This window comes from Chlamydotis macqueenii, chromosome 3, assembly GCF_036417535.1.
Source record: "Chlamydotis macqueenii isolate bChlMac1 chromosome 3, bChlMac1.mat, whole genome shotgun sequence".
In the NCBI taxonomy this organism is placed as follows: Eukaryota; Metazoa; Chordata; class Aves; order Otidiformes; family Otididae; genus Chlamydotis; species Chlamydotis macqueenii.
This window is the reverse complement of record NC_141558.1, coordinates 23,579,593-23,600,121: the sequence shown is the minus strand read 5'-3', so window position 1 is coordinate 23,600,121 and position 20,529 is coordinate 23,579,593. Positions and strand designations below refer to the sequence as shown.

Here is a 20,529-nt window from a genome sequence, read left to right as displayed (position 1 = left end):
TTACCAATGCTTATCTAAGGGAGGGTGTAAAAAAAGCATCTATGATTTTATGAAAAAAAAAAAAGATGAACAGACTTCTCAGTGGTGCCCATTCAAAGGGCAAGAGGCAAAGGGCACCAACTGAAACAAAGAAAAAGCTTTTTAATTGTGAGGGTAGTAAAACACCTACACAGATTGATGAATTATGAATTTGAGTACAAAGAAAGTAAATACTCCAGCTCTTTAAATATACCGCAGGGAAGGAATTGAAGTTCCTGGAGAACCTGCATCATTTAATTCAAGAGAGATTTTACATATGACCTTTCTTTCAAACCTCGATTGAATTCAGTTGAGTCAATAATGAACTTGGCTTCACTTCACTGAAACTCTACATGCAGTTGCTACAAAATATAAACTACTGCTTGAAGCTATTGCAGAAGATTGTTTTATTTTATTTTATTTTATTTTGCAACTGAGCTGTTATGTATGCATGGGAAACATTGATATTTTCAGAAAATAATGCTGGGCAGTTCTCAGGCAGTCTTTTGTAATGATACATTACTTCTATGTATTGTGTCAGTAGTAGGTTAACTAGTAAGTCACTGGCAGGAAATTTACCAAAGAAATTATATGAGGTTTTTGTCTTACAAGAAAGTAGTGCACACAAAAGGTTATATTTGCTACTCTAGAGCCGTATGATAAAAACTTATATGAAACAAAGAATTTGAATAAGTTTGTGTATCCTAAATGCTCTGAAAGCACTGAACTGCTTTACAGTAGCATTACTCCCCTACTACAAAATGCCATTACTGTGATAATTTAATAATTATTTCATCTGTTCTGGCAAACTGTTTTGGCACAGCAAGAAAAACCTTTAATCCCTTAAAATTAATACATTTTTTAATATTGGATTTTGGATCTGTCTTCTGAGGTAACATAATCATTAAAACCCCTACATCTTGGAAAAACTCATGTTCCCACTGTTTCTTTTACAAATAAAAAATAATGACTTGTTGTTATGGTGGTCTACATTGTGAGATTAAAAACCCAACCTTTTAAAATTATTGAAACAATAGTATCTGTTTAAAAATTTCTATTTAATCCTCTCTCTCTGTATTTTTTAAAAGATTTGTATAAGTCTTTTCTGGAATGTTAAGACCACTGAAATATGATTTTAAAATCATAATTTTTGAGATCGGATATTTTCATCTCCACGTGGATTCTATCTTTGCCTATATTTTATAAAGAGCATGCCAAGTAGTCAGTTTACTTACCTCTAAACTGGAATGAAATGACATCAGTAAAATTTCAATAGCCAAATATCTGTTCTACATACATGAGTAGGACTTGATGCAGCCTGAATGTGCTACCCTAGAAATAGCTATGCAAATATTAAATCCTAAAACAAATATGTTCATTATGTATTTTTTTTTCTCTTAGAAGTTTGGAACTGCTTTCCATTTTGTCTTTGTAAGCACAGAAAGCTGATCTCTGCACTTTCTGCTTTTAATAATAACTCTTAACCACCAAAATGAGAACAAATCAGATGGTCTCATCAGGGGTCTGCACTCATCAGGGGTCTGCACTCCTGATTGCCCTGCAGGTCATTTTTTCATATTTTATGCTTACAGTAAGAACTGCTATATTAAACACCACACTTAACCACATCTTCTAGAATGCAAGTATTTACAAGAAGGAGATTTTCTTGTTCTGATTTGTTTGCTTTGGCATTGGATAAACTGTCCTACACTTGCTGCCATTTCATAAGGCAGTGTCAGATTCGTAATCTATGTCAGGAAAAGTGTGTATCTGTTGCTATTGTTCCCTTCAGAATCCATTATATTTTCTTACAAGTAAGATTTAAGAAATTTTGTCCTATTAAAAATAACTTTCTTAAAACTAGAAATATTTTACTGGGAAGATCTGTTTCGCAGAATTGTAGAGGTTTGAGCTAGCTCACGTTCTCCAGGCTGTATCAGTAAGTCCAGACTGTTAATAATAAGTACTTCAGGTCTCTCTTTGTTCATTTATCCTGGTTCTGTAATGAACTTGTAATTTAAAAGATTTTTCTTTCTTTATCTTACTACCGATAGATTCTTGAAAAGCTCAGTTAGACTTTTTTTCTTATCAAGAATCTGATATCTACAAGGAATTATCATTTTGTGGTGTTTTCTTTAGTGAATATATCATTTGAACCAGTTGTAATATGTTCCACTCCTTCACTGACAAGAAGATTAACCTTGCTGATGACAGCTGATGAGAGGTGATAGATGCTCCATCCCTGGAAACATTCAAGGCCAGGTTGGATGAGGATCTGAGCAACCTGATCTGGTTGAAGATGTCCCTGCTCCTTGCAGGGGGGTTGGACTACATGACATTTAAAGGTCCCTTCCAACCTTCTAGGTTGATATCCTTTAGAAGGGTAATTAGGGCTTGATTAACTTTCCTAAATAAAGAGATGTAGTGCCATGGGAGATGCCATACAGTGTCTGAGACACTTACCTGAAGCTGGCAGAGATGACACACAACTTAGCCCCCATTTTTAAAAAGGGTAATAAGGAAGACCCAGGCAACTACAGGCCGGTCAGCCTCACCTCTGTGCCTGGCAAGGTCATGGAGCAGATTCTCCTGGAAACCATGCTAAGGAACATAGAGAGCAAGGAGGTGGTTTGTGACAGCCAACATGGCTTCACCAGGGGCAGATCGTGCCTGAACAATTTGCTGGCCTTCTATGACAGGGTGACAGCATCGGTGGACAAAGAACAAGCAACAGATATCATCTACCTGGACTTGTGCAAGGCATTTGATACTGTCCCGCATGACATCCTTCTCTCTAAACTGGAGAGACATGGGTTTGATGGACGGACCACTCGGTGAATAAGGAGTTGGCTGGATGGCCGCACTCAGAGAGTGGTGGTCAATGGCTCAATGTCCAAGTGGAGACCGGTGATGAGTGGCATCCCTCAGGGGTCCGTGTTGGGCTCAGCCCTGTTCAACATCTTTGTTGGTGACATGAACAGTGGGATAGAGTGCACCCTCAGAAAGTTCGCCGATGACACCAAGCTGTGTGTTGCTGTCGACACTCTGGAAGGGAGGGATGCCATCCAGAGGGACCTTGACAGGCTGGAGAGGTGGGCCCGTGCCAACCTCATGAAGTTCAACCAAGTGCAAGGTCCTGCACCTGGGTCGTGGCAATCCCAGGCACAAATACAGGCTGGGCGGAGAATGGATTGAGAGCAGCCCTGAGGAGAAGGACTTGGGAGTGCTGGTGGATGAAAAGCTCAACATGAGCAGGCAATGCGCCCTTGCGGCCCAGAAGGCCAACTGCATCCTGGGCTGCATCAAGAGGAGCGTGGCCAGCAGGTTGAGGGAGGTGATTCTCCCCCTCTACTCTGCCCTGGTGAGACCCCACCTGGAGTACTGTGTCCAGTTCTGGAGCCCCCAGCACAAGAAGGACATGGACCAGTTGGAGAAGGTCCAGAGGAGGGCCACGAAGATGATAAAAGGGCTGGAGCACATCTCTTATGAGGACAGGCTGAGAGAGTTGGAGCTGTTCAGCCTGGAGAAGAGGAGGCTCTGGGGAGACCTGGTAGTGGTCTTCCAGTACCTCAAGGGGGCCTACAAGAAAGATGGAGAGAGGCTGTTCAGTAGGGCCTGTTGTGATACGATGAGGGGTATGGCTTAAAAATAGAGGGAGGTAGATTTAGATTGGATATTAGGAAAAAATTTTTTACAGTGAGGGTGATGGAACACTGGAACCGGTTGCCCAGAGAGGTGGTGGAAGCCCCATCCCTGGAAACTTTCAAGGCCAGGCTGGATGAGACTCTGAGCAACCTGATCTAGTTGGGGATATCCCTGCTCCTTGCAGGGGGGTTGGACTAGATGACCTTTGAATGTCCCTTCCAATCCTAAGCATTCTAAGATTCTATGATTCCTGCTCCTCTCTGGAGTGGCACCTACCCGGACATCAGGCAAAGACATCTCAAAAGGTAGTAGAAAACATCTTTTGGAGCAGCTGAATAGAGTTCCTCTCCCATGTGAAAAAAAAATGTTCTGATTAAGAAAAATCTAAAGAGATAGACTTTAAGACATGATCAGAGTTTGTCCTGAGCAATAAACACTGTACTTTGCACTGAACTTTACTAAAATTATGTAGACTGACAATTTTGTAATTATACATTCACAAGTGGTGCTTTCTTTTTTATAGACAGCCTTTCTTAGAATTTGTCATAAAGTCAGAGTGACTTCTCTACTCTCATTCATTCACAGTACTAGTCCCTATACATGTTCTAGATACCAATGTTAATGCAATACTTTTCAAATAAAGCTTAACATTATTTCTGTCAAGGAAAAAAAAAAAGAGAGTGAGAACAAGAAATGAAATACTGTGAATGATATACTTTTTGGTGATCATTCAGCTTTTTAACAGAAAGCTACCTAAAGGACTCTCACATGGTCTTTTCACTTCTTTGTCCCCAAGGGTTTGAATCTACTCAATGTGAGGTTCCAAAGTCATCAGGGCAGACTTAAAGCATTCTCCTGCTTTTCTCAACAGACTAAATTGAGAGTGCCAGAATTAATTTCCCATGTAACCCTTGGCAGCTGTCATTGAGATAAAGCAATCTCCATCTACTCTCACCGTGATTTACAACTGACTTCCTAGGGTGAAAGGCAATCAGGGAAAATACTGCCTTTGTTCTGTATGCTGGCCGACTCAAATTCTTTTCTAAAGTATTCCTTACTGCAGACCTTCTTAGCACACTCGTGTGTGTATATATATATATAAATATATAGCTGATGTTAAATGGAACTGTAGGCGTAATTTTGTTTACTTTTTAGCTTGAGGGAGAGTATTCTCTTGCATAATCATTTGATAAGACTTCATGTATGATGCAAGAATTTTGTTGCACAGTGCTTAAATTATGCATTCAGTGACTTCTGTATTTTATTCATCACTGTGTTGGCTAAACAGGTACCATTGGTACAAGACTGAGAACACTGTATCACACAGACAAATTGATACTTTGGGACTGTAATATGTTCCTTGAACGTTCCGCATTTCTGGTCTACATAGAAAATTAAGTTTTTCTATTCTCCATATAGTGTTTCAAAGATAATTCAGTTAGAATTGGTTTTCAGTAGCTTTAGGGCAACAGATCTTCATGAAACAAAATTATTTTTTTCCTAATTTCTAATACTGCCTTTTCAGAAGCTAACTTGACAGGCTTACCGATTAAACCAAAGTTTCAATTTTAAGCAGTTGGTTTTTTTTTTATTTTTAATAATCTCAACTGTACTAAAAGAAGGGATAGTTGTTGTGAGTGCTTGTTAAAAATTAAATCTAGGGAAAGGCTTGAGTAATCCATAGGATGAGAAGAATTTTTGAAAATAACTGGGTTCATGAATGTGTAAAACCTTCAATAAATGTAAGAATTTTGAAATATGCTTCAAATTTTTCTTCTATTTCAATAGAATATGCTGATATTAAAAGTGGAAGAATTTGGCCAAATAGTTTCAATGCTCTGTTTCAACTAAGCCAATGTATATTTGAGTGAAATAACAATGATTTTCAGTAAATTGCAGTAGAAAAAGTTCAGTTCTGCACCAGTACAAATATTCCATAAAACCTTGGACTTCAGTTTGTGATATGGTAGGTTGTAATACTGATATTGTTTTACTGTGAAGCTGGAGATCAAAACTGCATTACTATATAATAGTAATTTTAGCTAAATAGAAAGTTTGTGAAATATTCTCTTCATTTGAAATTAAATGCATCTGTATTTTTAAACTGAGCATGGGAACTTAATTATCTCTAGTAATTAAGAAGGTTATCCAGCAAGTTTTTCAACTGAAACAAGTAGCACATGCACAGGAATTGTTTGGAGCATGGTTCAGGGCTTAGCGTGGGCAGCAGAACTATTCCTGATGAGCAGCTCGGAGAAATTTACCCGAGTCTGGAGGGCAGCGGAGCACAACAGCATAGACGTGGCCACTGTCTGCTCTCCTCATGCCAGAGAACAAGTGTTGGTATTCTTTACTTCGTATTGATACAGATGTAGCTTCAAATGTTAAAGAAATTATATACGTATGTAGAGAGATTGAGTTTAAGGAAATGTTTGTACAAGGCAATTTATAGCTATGCAGAGGATACAGGCTAGTTCCAAAAGCAGAAGCTTTACAACAGCATCTACACAGCATTACACCATGTCTAATTGCCTGGAAACAGAGTTAATTGGGATGCAATGCACATTGCTTCTGGGAACTGTGCTAGTTTCTTTAACAAAGAATTGCACTGTGAATCCAGACATATGAGGTCATTCAGATCTAGCTTAGTATTTGTTAGGGCTTCATATCAGTGGGCTATATGTGTTACAGACTTTCACTTGTGTGTCTGTTCCACAGTGATAGTTATATTGCCAGTGAAAGAATTATACTTCGTTAACAGTGATTACTAATAATAGAAAAAAAACAGCAATAAGGAATGAAATATATTTTTCATGTAATGTAAAAAGAATAAATCATTTTCTTTTGATAGTATTCTTAAATAGGGGTCCCCAGAAGGAGGCACTTTCAGAGTTCTTCAAAGCAAGTACAGAGACACAGACTTCCACATCCAAATCTTTCACAACTTTGAAAAAGCAGTGAGATTTTAGGACCTGGTACTTTTCCTTCTTTTATGGAACAGAAAAAAAAAGTCAGGATGTAAAAAGCTATTTGCTTCTGCCAGAGAAATCCCAGTGTAAACATACATTTATTTAATGTGTACGTGTGTGATTTATGTATAACGTTTATAAGTTTATAGCACTAAGTTTAAATAAATGTTGGTGGTATTAGTTAAGCTGTTATAATGTAAGCTAAATGTAACTCCTTTGGTGAATTATTTCCTAGGATTCACCATAAACCGGAATAGGAGTAGTTTGAATTAGGAGACTCTGTAGCTTTACTACACCTCAGGGGGGAGGAAAAAAAAAAAAAAAAAAAAAAAAGCAAGTCTTTTCCATTAATCAGTCTAGATAATGCCTTACTAATGCTTTATGTACATCATTGTAATATTTAATGTTTTTCAAATGTATTTTGCTTTTATGCATTCTTTAGACCTAGATATATGCTTGTCTAGAATCCATTGCAAGATTAAAATAATGAACACTTAATAATTTAAAAGAGAAAGACAAATAAAACCAATTTTAACTGTTTTTCACACAAAATTAAATTTTAGGATGTTAATATTTCTTTAAAATTCTGATACTTTTTAGCTAATTGAATTAAGTATTTTTTCAATGAATGAACATTTGCAAAAGTTGACTTGTGGTAGTGTATAAGCTAATCAGTAAATTTAAATTATACATATGATAAAACTTAACCTTTTGAAAAAAAAAAGAGTAAAAAACCAGTGTTAGTGATTCTATATGTTTTACTTCTAAAATGATAGTTCTATCTGATGTTCTCTTCCACTAGTTTCTTTTTCATGAAAATTAATTTGAACTAGATTATATACTTGAAAGGTAGATTCCTGTCATTGTTTTATGAACTGTAATTTATAATACTAATAATATTCTAAGTCTTTTTTTTTATTTATACCATTATGTTTAGACTGAAGACAGGGGACAGGTGGAGGAGGCATTTATAATTTTTCAGATAGTTTTCTGATGAATAGATAGTAAAATTGTGAGTTTGCAATGGAGACCTCAGTGTCTCATCAGAATCTTCTACCAACAAACCACCATGTTCACTACAGGGTATAAAACAAAGAATTGGGTAGAACAAATATACCTCATATAAAAACTAAATAGTCATGACAAAACCCATAACTTTATAGGTTTTTAACCACTGTCTGAAAAGTAACTTTTTGGTGCTTACCGTCCCTCCTGCTACACTATCAAATATTTGATTTTTCACTATCTTTCTTTTTCTTTTCCACACATTAATAGCAGAAAATATTCTTATTCATGTGGGAAGCTATTTTTCTCATTACAAGAAATTAAAATACAAAATGTTAAAGTGCTATTTAAACTAATACTGATTTGATTTTAATTTGGTTTCCTTCACATAAAAATTACACAGAAGATCAAACTAAGCCTACTAAGAGAATTATAAAGAATTCCTTTTCTTTCTCTTTTATCTTAAAAACATTTGTATGCCCAAGACTATTACAAGAACTGGAGTAAAATCACAGTATTACTTTCAAAGCAAAAAGATCTAGAGACTTACTTAGGAGTCAAGCAAAAACCACGAAGGATATCAATTGGACCACAGTCATGAGCTGCTAGTGAAGTAACAAAAATTCACTGTTACACTTTATGACATTGCCATTATGCATCAATGATCAACGCTGTTTGTCTTGCAGTGGTGAACTGTTCTGATCCTGGCTTTGTGGAAAATGCAATTCGTCATGGACAGCAGAATTATCCTGAAAGTTTCAAATATGGAACAAGTGTGGCATACCATTGCAAGAAGGGCTTTTATCTGTTGGGTTCATCTGTTTTGACCTGTAAAGCTAATGGCTTATGGGATAGATCACTACCAAAGTGTTTGTGTAAGTATTCGTTCAGTTGAATTAACATTAAGCAGTGATGCATGATTTTTAGTCATGATAGACAAAAAAAAAGTTTAGTCATCTATTGAGGAAAAAAACTGAACTTCAGGATCAATGTATTGCAAATTGTACAGCCCAGTGAGAAAACATTAAGACAAGACGTCGTGCAACTTGTCATTGGAGGTCTCTTCCAACCTTAAGATTCTATGATTCTATGATTATTAACAATGGGTTTAGAGGAGACTGTGGAGCTACTATTTCAAATGCCAGAAAGTTAAGATTAATTCCCCCTTTTGGTATATCATTAAGATATCTGAAAACAGGTAAATCTAAAAGTATTATTTATATGTTATCATGTAGATTGATAGTCTAAGACCATTAATGTCTATCTCAGAATTATTTTTTTCAGATATATTGCAATGTGTATGTAAGAACGAATCTATGAAATGTTGTGTAGGAAAATTTTGCTCAATAGAGTCTTTTCATAACATCACTTCATACATCCCGCATCACTTTTTCCTCTGAGAGGGAGGAAAACTTCTGATGTTTCCTATAATCAATTCAGTGAGCTTCAGATCTCTAGAAAATAACAGTTTGGCTGATTTTCCAAAATGTTTCAGTCAGCCAAACTGAAACATTTTCTACTGAGATATTTTTCTTCTATGATCACTGTTGATTTTCTGACATTAGATTTCTGAATTACAATGCAATTATAGGAAATATGAAATGAAATGAAAGTATACTTTAATTTGCAAACACATGAGATTATTTTAAAGTTGTTGCTTTACAGAATTGTGATTGTTTACTTAAATTACTTATTTTATGAATTTATGAATTACTTATATAACAATCAGATCAATAAATAAGAGAATCATAGAATCATAGTATGGTTTGGGTGGGAAGAGACCTTAAAGATCATCTAGTTCCAACCCCCCTGCCATGGGCAATGACATCTTCAGCTAGACTAGGTCATGGAAAGCCCCATCCAACTTGACCTTGAACACTTCCAGGGATGGGACATCCAGAGCTTCCCTGGGCAATATGTTCCAGCACCTCACCACTCTCACAGTAAAGATTTTCTTCCTTGTATCTAATCTAAATCTACCCTTTTTCAGTTTAAAGACATTACCTCTTGTCCTATCACTATAGGCCTTTGTCAGAAGTCCTTCAGCTTTCTTGTAGGCCCCTTATTGGTACTGGAAGACTGCAATGAAGTCTCCCTGGAGCCTTCTCTTCATCAGGCTAAACAGCCCCAACTCTCACCTTTTCTTCATAGGAGATGTGCTCCAGCTCTCTGATCGTCCTTGTGGCCCTCCTCTGGACCCACAGGTCCATGTCCTTCTTATTCTGAGGGCCCCAAAGCTAAACTAGGTTCACTAGATTAGTGAACTTGGTTTTTTTTGATGCTTGTTTTCTTCCTGCTACTATGTATCTGATATCCACATGACCCAGGCAGTTTTGTTTTGATATTTCACAACAGCCTATGCTATCTATAGCTGTCACTAAGATATATAATCTGAAAACATTTCAATTATTAAATAATTAAGCAACATTTTTAATACAAGGTAGCTGCATGAAACTGTTCATTTGGCAATAATATTTTACTGATGCAAGGATGTTCCTCACTTTTTGTGCCTTAGAAAAACTATTATGAAAGTCTGTGGATTTATTCTGTCAGTGATCCCTTCCTGCTTCCAGGATTGGGGTTTCAGTGTGAAGGGACACTCCTTATGCAAGGGGCAGAAAAGGACGGGGAATTTAAATTACCTAGAACAGATACTCATCTTTCCAGTTCAAGTATTTTGGAAGTTTGAAAGCATTTACATGGCTTTCTGTTTTTAGGCAGAGCTTGAGGAAAGTCATAGGTGTCCATCCCCTCAGAACAGGAATTCCTGACCTTGCTCTGGGGACTGTGGATTGAGGGCATGGGAATTTTCAAATGAGCCTGGGAGTGCTTACATTCCTCAGTCACCTACTGAATTAGGTGCTGCTAATTTGCTGCTGATGGACTGAAACGCTATCTGAATCCTAAATATTACCAGGATAAATCTGACATTCTTTCCCCTAAATAAAAACCTCAGTAAAATGAATAGAGCTCTTTCTATGAGAGCAGATGAGGTCACGCAGAGTCTCTTAAAGTACGAGAGAGTTGTAATTTTCAAAGGTGTCGTAGTTTAGCCCCATTTGGAACCAAGCTACACAGTCTCTCTCTCACCCCCCCCACCCTCCAAGGGAACAGGGAGAGATAATATACAAAAAAAGGGTCGAGGTTTCAGTTCAGGACAGGGAGAGATTCTTCGAGTTACTGTTATGGGCAAAACAGACTCGACTTGGGGAAAACTATTCATTTATTATTAAAACCAAAGCAGGATAATGAGAAAGAGAACAAGATAACTTCCTCCCTCTTCCCAGGCTTAAGATTATCTCTACCACCTTCTCCCCCCAAGCGGCACAGGGCGGAATAGGGAATCACATGTCACTTTATGTCGCTCCTTCCTCATCAGAGGAAGAACTCCTCACATTCCTCCCTTGCTCCAGTGTGGGGTCACTCCCATGGGCTACAGTCCTTCGTGAAACTACTCCAGTGTGGGTCATTTTTCCACAGGGTGCAGTCTCTCCAGAACGGCTGCCCCAGTACAGGCCTTGCATGGGCCACAGCCTCCTTTGGGTATCCGCCTGCCTCAGCGTGGGGTCCTGCATGTGGATCTCTGCTCCTCTGAGGGCCTCCATGGGCTGCAGGGGGACAGCCTGCTTCACCATGGGCTGCACCACAGGCTGCAGGGGAATCTTGGCCAGGAGCAGCATTACTCCTCCCCCTCCTTCTTCACTGTCCTTGGCATCTGCAGCCATTCCTCTCACAAGGAAGTCTTTGTAATCGGCCCACAGACGCCTCCCTGGTTCTCTTCACATCTCCTCTCCACTTCTTGCAGCCAGGCTGGGTTGAGTTGGGTCCAGTTGGCCGCCTGGTGGGAGGCCAGAGAATGAGGGCCTCAAGGGCCACAAGGCTCGCACTTCCCCCTCTCTGCCCCTGCTTCAGCTTCTTCACATCTTCTCCTCTTCTTTTTTTTTTATTTTTCCCCTTCTTAAATACGTTATCACAGAGGTGTTATCATGGAACATTCTGCTACCAATTGGCTCAGCCCTGGCCAGCAGCGGGTCTGCCCTAGGCCCGGCCGAGTCCACTGGACAAAGAGGAAACTTCTAGCAGCTTCTTGCAGAAACTGCCACCGTAGAGCCCCCTCCCCCCCCATTAAAGAAAACCAACAAAAATGTTATCAGTGATAACATCTTTTTTTCAAGCATACAATTACTTTTAGTGATAGCGCAAAGTGCTTGGAGAGGCAAGTGAGATAAATTTTGAACCCAAAGTGGACACAATGTTTACCATTAGCATTTCTAGTCCAAGAGTAGAAAAATAGAGACACACTGCTCTTTTATATGCAAGGCAATAGTTATGAGTGGAATTTCTTATGAATGGGTGCTTCTGTTCTTCTTCATAAACCGTGAAAAATTTCATGCTACTCACTACTAATCATTATACAGCCACCTTAAGGTGACCTACGTATGATTTTCTTCCAAAGACTCTGATGACCCATGCCAACTCCTTTTACAATAGTGACAATGCTAGCATTTGCGTGGTACTGAAGCCAGTTCATTAAGGTAACTGATCTGGCTGAAAACTAAATACTTTTTTTTGTCCTCGGGAGTACTGTTCAGCCAGATCGGTGTCCTGAATTGGTTTACCATTTGCTACATGAGTACTTAAGCCAGTTCACGGAAAATAAGAGAAGCACTCAGCAGTGAAAGAGCAGTGGTCAGGACCATGCCTGTTGGCAGAAATGCATTGTGCAGTCAGTTTGACATTATCATGTGGCCTAGTATAGTAGAAATAATTTTTATGTCTGTCAGGAATAATAGTCGTCAGAATAACAGTATTTTGTTTTCTAAAAATATATTTAACCCATAGATCGTTCATTCAATCAACTACTAAAGCTGCTCAAATTCAGTTGCTCTGCTGAGTGTTTCCTGTTTAAGTTGTGTAACTGTTTACTAAAGTTATGTAAGATTTATTTTCTTTGTTTTTTCTTTCTTTACTGGATGACCTAAGTTTTCATTAAAAAAAAAAAATCAGAATTTGATTTCTAGTTTACCTTAAGATGACTTATATTTCCTCATATAACAGATGTGAACATTTTCTTTGCAAGGTATGCTGTCTCAAAAAGTGTTTATCTGAATTTTTCTTAAACGAAATATACACATTAACTTAAGCATAAATATGATTAATAATTTACAAAAATGATCAGTAATCCATATTCTTCTTGCTCATTTTATTCCAACATATTGCTATAATAATACTAGAGATTAAGTTTTTTTATTTCTCTGTACTGCCTGAACTGAATGTAGTTATGTACTTACTATTGTCATATCTATAATATATAAGCGCATTTTAACATTAACCTTATTTAGTTTATTATTATGTGTATTATTTGTAGGGAAGGACAGTGAACGGAAATGAATGAGGAAAGAGAGCTCTGTATATTTTCAGGGAAAGGCTAAACTGGATGAGTTAGTTTTACATGTAGTTTGATGTTTACTCTTTCAAAGACCCAGTAAATCATCTATAGCAACAGCAAAACTGAAGATATGAAGTTGAAATCCAGACAGAAATTTATGTTGTGTGGAACCAGTCTCATGTTTAAACATTATAATACGTTTGTTCTGTGCCGTGAAAACTTCTTATAATATTGTGCTGTTTCCTCTGTTAGCCATTTCTTGTGGACATCCTGGGGTACCTGCCAATGCTGTTCTTTCAGGAGAGAAATTTACATATGGCTCCGTAATTCACTATTCTTGCACAGCGGGTCGAAGGCTCATAGGAAATTCTACTAGGGAGTGCCAAGAAGATAGCCACTGGAGTGGAACTCTCCCTCACTGTTCAGGTACGTGTACCAACCATTCTCTGAATGTCTCCTTGTAATTACATGAATAAGGCTATTCTCAAGCAATTTTAAACTACAGACATTTGTTTTGTTTCTTTGCCAAGTATATTTTAATTTCACCAGTAGCCACTCAACTGAATTATAGTCATTTACAGATGTATTCTTAGATATTGTCTCATTCTCTTTGTCATTACTTCATAACTTTACTCCTTAGCTAGATAGTGTAGTTGTGTACTGCAGTATATAGAAGCCAGAAAACACTATTTAAAGTCTAGTAGAGTTCTGCTTGAAAGGGATGCTTGTATTAAGTTTTATTCTTATGAAAACTATTTTGTATAAACAAAGGTTGTCACATAGGAAGATGTTGATTGAAAAACACCATAGCAAAGGAACTAGGTAGTAAACTTCCTACATTATGCTTCTGTCTTTGTTAACAGAAATATTCTTTATTAGTACCACAATGTGCAAATACCGTAAAGCTCTGCAATGTTCTTGGCGCTGTCAGAAAGTACAGGAACAGTTTATTCTCCTCTAGATTATCTATGCAAATTTAGAAAAAGCAGTAAAACATTACACATCTTTGTTGAAGTCAAGAGCTCAGACAAGGATTGGCTACTGAGGACATCCACAGTGTATTAATAATTTTTGTAAAGGAAACAACTCTACATGCTTTGGTATATATGAAAACAAATACTTGATGGATTTAGGGAGAAAATTGTTCCATAATTATACACTATAGAATCGTCTTATAACTTCTCCTAAGCTCGTGGACAGGCCCACTGTTGGGCTGATCTGATTCAATGTGGTTGAATTCAGATTTTACCTCATTGTAAGGTGTAAAGTATTCAGATTCTGTACTCAGAAAAAGCTCTAAATAAGTGTTCACTGAAAATGGTCCATTCATAAGCTGATTCGGCAAGGATGCTGAACAGAATTTGAAGCACTGAGGAAAGGAAGTAAATTTAAATCACAAATGTTTCTTTACTGTTCTCTGCTACTCAAAGAGGAAAGAGTTTACGTAGTCTTCTCATATTGCTAGATCTCACTACCATCATGGTCTGTATGCCTAGACCTGAAAGGAATCACTGCAGGACAATCATATGGATAGTTTCCACATAGAATTGACTTTTTTTTTTTGCCTATCTTAAGCCCACTTTGTATCACTTTCGTGTTTTTATCCAGTATGAAACGCCAAATCTGAGATTGCATCAAGACTTTAAAATTTTTAAGGTCAGAGTCCTCTAGTACTGTTACCCAACATTTCCCACCAGAAGAAAAATTCTCATGCTTGCAGAAAGAAATTTTAATTTAATAATTGAGACTCTTCAGGTATCAGTCATTAATATCATAGTATTTTTATAGACTCATAGGTTTTTAAAATGTTAAAGACCGCCCTAGACATCTCGTGTGATGGGGAAAATACATCTAGTGTAACTAAAACAGGAAGTACTGATGTAGAATTTAATTTTTTAAGTTTGCACATGATGTGATATCACTTGAGAGCAAGGAGATTCCCTAGCAAAATAAGAAATCTATCTGTGTTAAATCATTTAAAAATTCAAACAAAAATTCACATACAAACAGCCAAAAAAAAAATACAACCCCAAATGTGTCTCATTCTTTTAAGGCATTTATAATTATAAAAATAACTACATTTTCTGTGTTAGGTATTCAGGAGATTACGCCATTAAAAAAACGGTATGAATAATTTGTATTCGTAATATCAGAGAAAGAATGAATGCGCCCAGCACAACTGAGACAGCTAATTGATTTTATACTTAAGGGATATGAACCAGTCTCAATATAACACTTGAAACCTGCAGTCTGTTTCTGCATGGGGTTTATTCCTTTATGATGTATTAATATATGTTTGAATGCATGATGGTATAAACATGATCTAGTGTTTGTTGTTGCCTGGGACTTGTTGCAGTGATGGACGCCTGTTAGTTAAGTGATAGTTGAGATTTTTGTTTAAGATCACTCACACTCATAGCTGAGTAATGAATATGTAGTCATCTACACCACTAAATAAAAAAGGACCTAGACCTTCATTATACTATAACTGCCTTTGTCTATACCCTTTGACTACAAACTTGCGTGGCTCCAGCTTAAGCTTTCCCCAAGAGAGAACTAGATGTATCCAAGAAAAAAAAAAATCTGATCATTCATCTGGAATAATTCCCTCAGCAAAGTCCTAAAGCAAACTGTTCTGCCCTAAACAATTCCTGCAGTCTTTGCATTCACAAGCAAAAATATGTGCCATATATCTGTTTCATGCTGTAAACATGCCATAATAGTAGCCTGAATCACAGGCTTCATGGTATTTCACACATTTTAAGCAGATAAAAATGTCTGTGAAATAGTAATGTCTTGGAGTAAGGGGAAGCAGATGGCATCCAGGGCCACATCTGTACTTCCGACTGAACAGTGCCAGCGCATAGGTCATGGATGCTAGTACTTGATCACCAAGACCATTATGTTCTTAAAATTGTCCTCAGAGTGGTTTTCACACATCTCAATTAGCACTCCATCAAACAACTCACAAATAGTTTACAAGTTAGTGTGTGCTGGAGATAATTCTCAACAGCCACTTTGGATGCAGCCACCCTGTTTTGGAGAGTGAATTTAACAGTATGGATGTGGGCAGAATACTATCTGGCTTCAGGAAACTCACTCTGTTTACAAGCATCTATTTAGACAAGGAAATCTAGGTCCATGTGCTGTAGTGTAGGGTGCCAAGGATAATCTAGTATAGAAGAAGCTAGTACTAAGCAAAGTGGACACAACCAAAGCCAACAAGATAACCTTGAATTCAGGAAATGTGGCTTGGTCTCCTTTTATGAGGAAGCATGATTGTATCCAAAGTGTCTATCTCAAACTTGCTATACTGAAAACAGTACTAGTTCATCAGATCTATAAGGATACGTTTGAGAGGTCTATTTTGCAGCACCTTCTTTCTCTTCTAAAATTGTAACCAATACTTGCATAGGAATTTAAATTATAAGGAAAATTATGAGGTGTCCTTTCCATTTATGATAGGAACAGACACTTGAATATGGTTCTTTTCACTCTTGCTGCTATTTATTTTTTTGCTATCAGAAGTTATTACTAGCAGAGAAGTTGAACAATAAAATACTATGTGTAGTAAATGTTATTTATGTCAAAAGACAACACATTTTTTTGAACTGACAAAAAATGACAGAGGTGCTTCCTGTGTTAACAATTATCTTTTATCTTTTTATTTATATCACATTCTATGTTTAGGTATGTATAGATATGAGATAAGAAGCAGGCTGAAAGGACATGTTATTTTCATCTTTGGTTTCACATCCTTGCACTGGACAAAAAGTGATTAATTATAACAAAAACAATGCAGTTAGAAGCACTATTTGCAAGAGTGTATCTTCACTACCACTACATTTACACATAACATCTTTGCCAATAATTCTGCTCTGTTGTGTTTTACAGGAAATAATCCTGGCTATTGCGATGATCCGGGAGTACCAGCTCATGGGTCTAGACTAGGGGATGAGTTCAAAATAAAAAGTTTACTACGTTTCTCATGTGAAATGGGTTATCAGTTGAGAGGATCTACAGAACGAACATGCCTGCTTAATGGTTCCTGGTCAGGTATACAGCCTGTGTGTGAAGGTAGGTATTGATACCATTGACATTTTTGACACCATTGAATGATATTTATTAATGACATTTTATTCATTAATTAAAAAGAAATTCTATGCTAGAAATATGCTTTTATATTGCAGTGCAGAATTTTGATATAAGAGAGTTTGTAAAGAGATCATGTTTTGCTTGAAAACCTAAATCCAAACTGATGAAGTTTAGGAGTATATATTTATAAGAAAACTGTGAGAAAATAATTCTCATTAAACAAATATTGAGCCTGAAAATAGAGAATAGATACCTGAGTTAAATGTAAAGTTAAACAAATGCTTCTGATTGAAGATATGAAGATGGAGTGATAAATAAATCTGTTATCCATCTTCTAACAATACAATATTTTCTTATTTTCTTTCTATGCAATATCTATGCATCAAGGACTGAACAGATCATAAAATAATGTTGTGTTCCTAACTAAGTATAAATTAATGTACATTTCTCCACGTTAGACTAATTTTTTATGAGATATACTCTTTTTATGCTAGCTCTTTCAGAAGAAATGCAACCGAGCATATTTATTGAAATAATATTTTAGAATAAGATAAAAATTGTAATAAAGACTTTTTACATGTTTTATACATATCAGAATGGAAAAACAGTAGTGGAAGACTTCAGATTCAATTTAAAAATGTCTTCTTGTTTTCCAAGAATGTTTGAAAAGTTACTTTATCTAATTCATTGGAGTTCATGGATTTTGTAGTATCTGTTGTCTGCTATACTAAATGATAAAATGGAAGATAGGACAAAATATTTTTAACAAAGTCATTATATTTTTTCACCTAGGAATTTTATCACAATATAGTCATCTAGCAACTTTTATTTTGCAGTATTCTTCAACACAGACTAATCTTCTATCAGGGTGGATATCACTGCAACTGTATGAAAATGTCAGTGGGCACAGGATTAGTATTTTCAGCAGAAAATTGAATTTTTGCAATGTCCTTTCTTCTTCCTTTGCATAAGGTAGCAAAGTAAGACAGCAGCACTCAGTGGCAATTAGTGGTGTTTAAAATGCTGCTGTTTTCTCTTTCTTTATCTTTCTGCTTCAATATTCTGTTTCATAAAAAATAAAAACCCTATAAAAACAAAGAAAAAAGCCCTCTTTTTTTTCCCCATTTTTCTCTTCTCCTTCAATTGTTTCCTGTTTAGTATAAATAAGAATGAGACTAGAAGGAGAATACCTTTTCACCCCTACAAGTTCAAGTCCCAACCTATTGAATTTTTCTCTTCAATATTTGAAACTTTTATACGTAAATAGTGAATAGGACTTCATTAAAACAAAGGCATTTAAGTATTATTCCAAAAGTCAGTATTAGTCAGAGTCATTTCTAATTGGCAAGTTCTGTTTATGTTAATATCCTATATAACCTATAACTATTAGACTCTAACTATTAGATTATAACTATTATGTGGGAGCCATGCAGCTGGGGGTCCTGGTGGAAAAATTGAATGTAATCAGCAAAGTGCCCTTACTGCAAAGAAGGTTAATGGTATGCCAGATGGCCTTAGGAGGGAAGGGATCCTTTCCCTCTGCTCAGCACTGGTGAGGCAGCATATGAAGTGCTGGGTCCAGTTCTGGCCTCCTCAGTACTTGAGAAACATGGACTTACTGGATAGAATACAGCAAAGGGCCATTAAGATGATCAAGGGACTAAAGCACCTCTCCTCTGAGGAAAGGCTGAAAGGGCTGGGAGTGTCCAGCCTGGGGAGGAGGAGGCTCAGAGGGGATCTTATCAACGTATATAAATATCTGCAGGCAGAGTGCACAGAAGGTGGATCCAAACTCTTTTCAGTGGTGCTGAGTGACAGTACAAGAGGCAATGGGCACAAACTGAAACACAGGAGGTCTGTTTGAACATCAGGAAACACTTTTTTACAGTGAGGCTGAGTACTGGCACAGGTTGCCCAGAGAGGTGGTAAATATAGATATGGTCCTGGGCAACTGGTTTTCGGTGGCCGTGCTTAATCAGATTATCTCCAGAAGTCTCTTTGAATCTCAACCATTCTGTGATTCTTTGATTCTGTGATTCGCATAAATAGGAAGATACAATAAATTAAATTAAGCAAATAGGAGGAAATGTAATAAGAGGAAATGTAGTAACTAAAATAAGCATTATAAGTGGTGTAAGGATTATTTGATAGTGAACTACTGTCATATTATCATTTTGTCAAATGTTAAGTGTCTACAGGCTTGTCTTCACATAAACTCCATAAATACAGTTAGCCTTAATGAATACATCCAAGCTTTCCTAATGCAGCTCAGTGTTGTACCTTTACCAGCATCTGCACATAGTCTTGAATTTCCTTTATTATAGTCCTTTATTATATTTCCAGCATCATAGAATGGTTTGCCCTGGAAGGGACCTTTAAAGATAATCTGCAAGGAGTAGGGACATCTTCCAGTAGATCAGGTTGCTCAAAGCCCCACCCAGCCTGACCTTGAACACTTCCAGCAATGAGGCATCTACCACCTATCTGGGCAGCCTATTCCACTGCCTCAACACCCATATCATTAATATTTTTTTTTCTTATGTCTAATCTAAATGTACTCTCTTTCAGTTTCAAACCATTACCTCTTCTTCTGTTACTAGAGGCCTTGGTAAAAAGTCTTTTGCCATCTTTCCTTTAAGCTCCCTTTAAGTATTGAAAGGCCTCCACAGACCTCAATAAGGTCTCTGAAAAGCCTTCTCTTCTCCAGGCTGAACAACCTCAACTCTCTTAGCCCTTCTTCAGAGGAGAGATGTTCCAGCTCTCTGATAATTTTTGTGGCCTTCTTCTGGACCCACTCTAATAGGCCCATGCCTTTCTTGTGCCAGGGGCCCCAGAGCTTGATGCAGTACTCCAGACTGAGTCTCACAAGGGTGAGAAGGGTGGGCATTTGACTGTTAGACAAGGCTAATCTACCACAATATTCCAAGCCATTAAGTTTAATAATACTTATATTTTATCATATAATTGTATTACACTACAATTCAAATCCTTTCACTTTTCAAGGGACTACACTTATTTGTGGTGTAGGAAGTGTAGAAAGAGTTGCTTCCTCTTGAAAGCTGTGCAAGAGATGATTGAAGTGTGTCCTCTCAGTCTTACAAACCACTTCATGATCCATGGAAGACTGAAAGAAAGAGTTTGATTTAGATGTACATTTCTTCCTAACTCTAAATTAACCTTGTTAATCTCTGAAGCTCATGATAGTTTTATTTTATTCCTGTGAAGAGGAGTAGTCTCTGTCAAACAGCAGAATGTTATCCTACTTTTGCCAGTGTCTGTCTGCCAGGATGGTCAAATAAAGATGCTTTAGAAGAAAGTTGTTAGAAAAATTTGGAACAAACAAACAAATCCCTCTCATGTTTGGCTGGTCCGTAGAAAAAAACAAAGCAAACCAAACCAAACCACTAA

The 20,529-nt window shown here is 37.0% G+C and overlaps 1 protein-coding gene across 1 annotated transcript in view; it reads left to right on the top strand.

The window, feature by feature from the left end:
• The window catches only part of CSMD1 (CUB and Sushi multiple domains 1), a 1,203,024-nt gene that overhangs the window by 1,146,513 nt on the left and 35,982 nt on the right, over positions 1 to 20,529 (top strand). Inside the window, exons 55-57 of the mRNA XM_086744017.1 lie at positions 8,324 to 8,512; positions 13,279 to 13,452; positions 16,921 to 17,103. Coding sequence (XP_086600143.1) covers positions 8,324 to 8,512; positions 13,279 to 13,452; positions 16,921 to 17,103 — 546 coding nt within the window. The remainder of the gene's footprint in view (positions 1 to 8,323; positions 8,513 to 13,278; positions 13,453 to 16,920; positions 17,104 to 20,529) is intronic.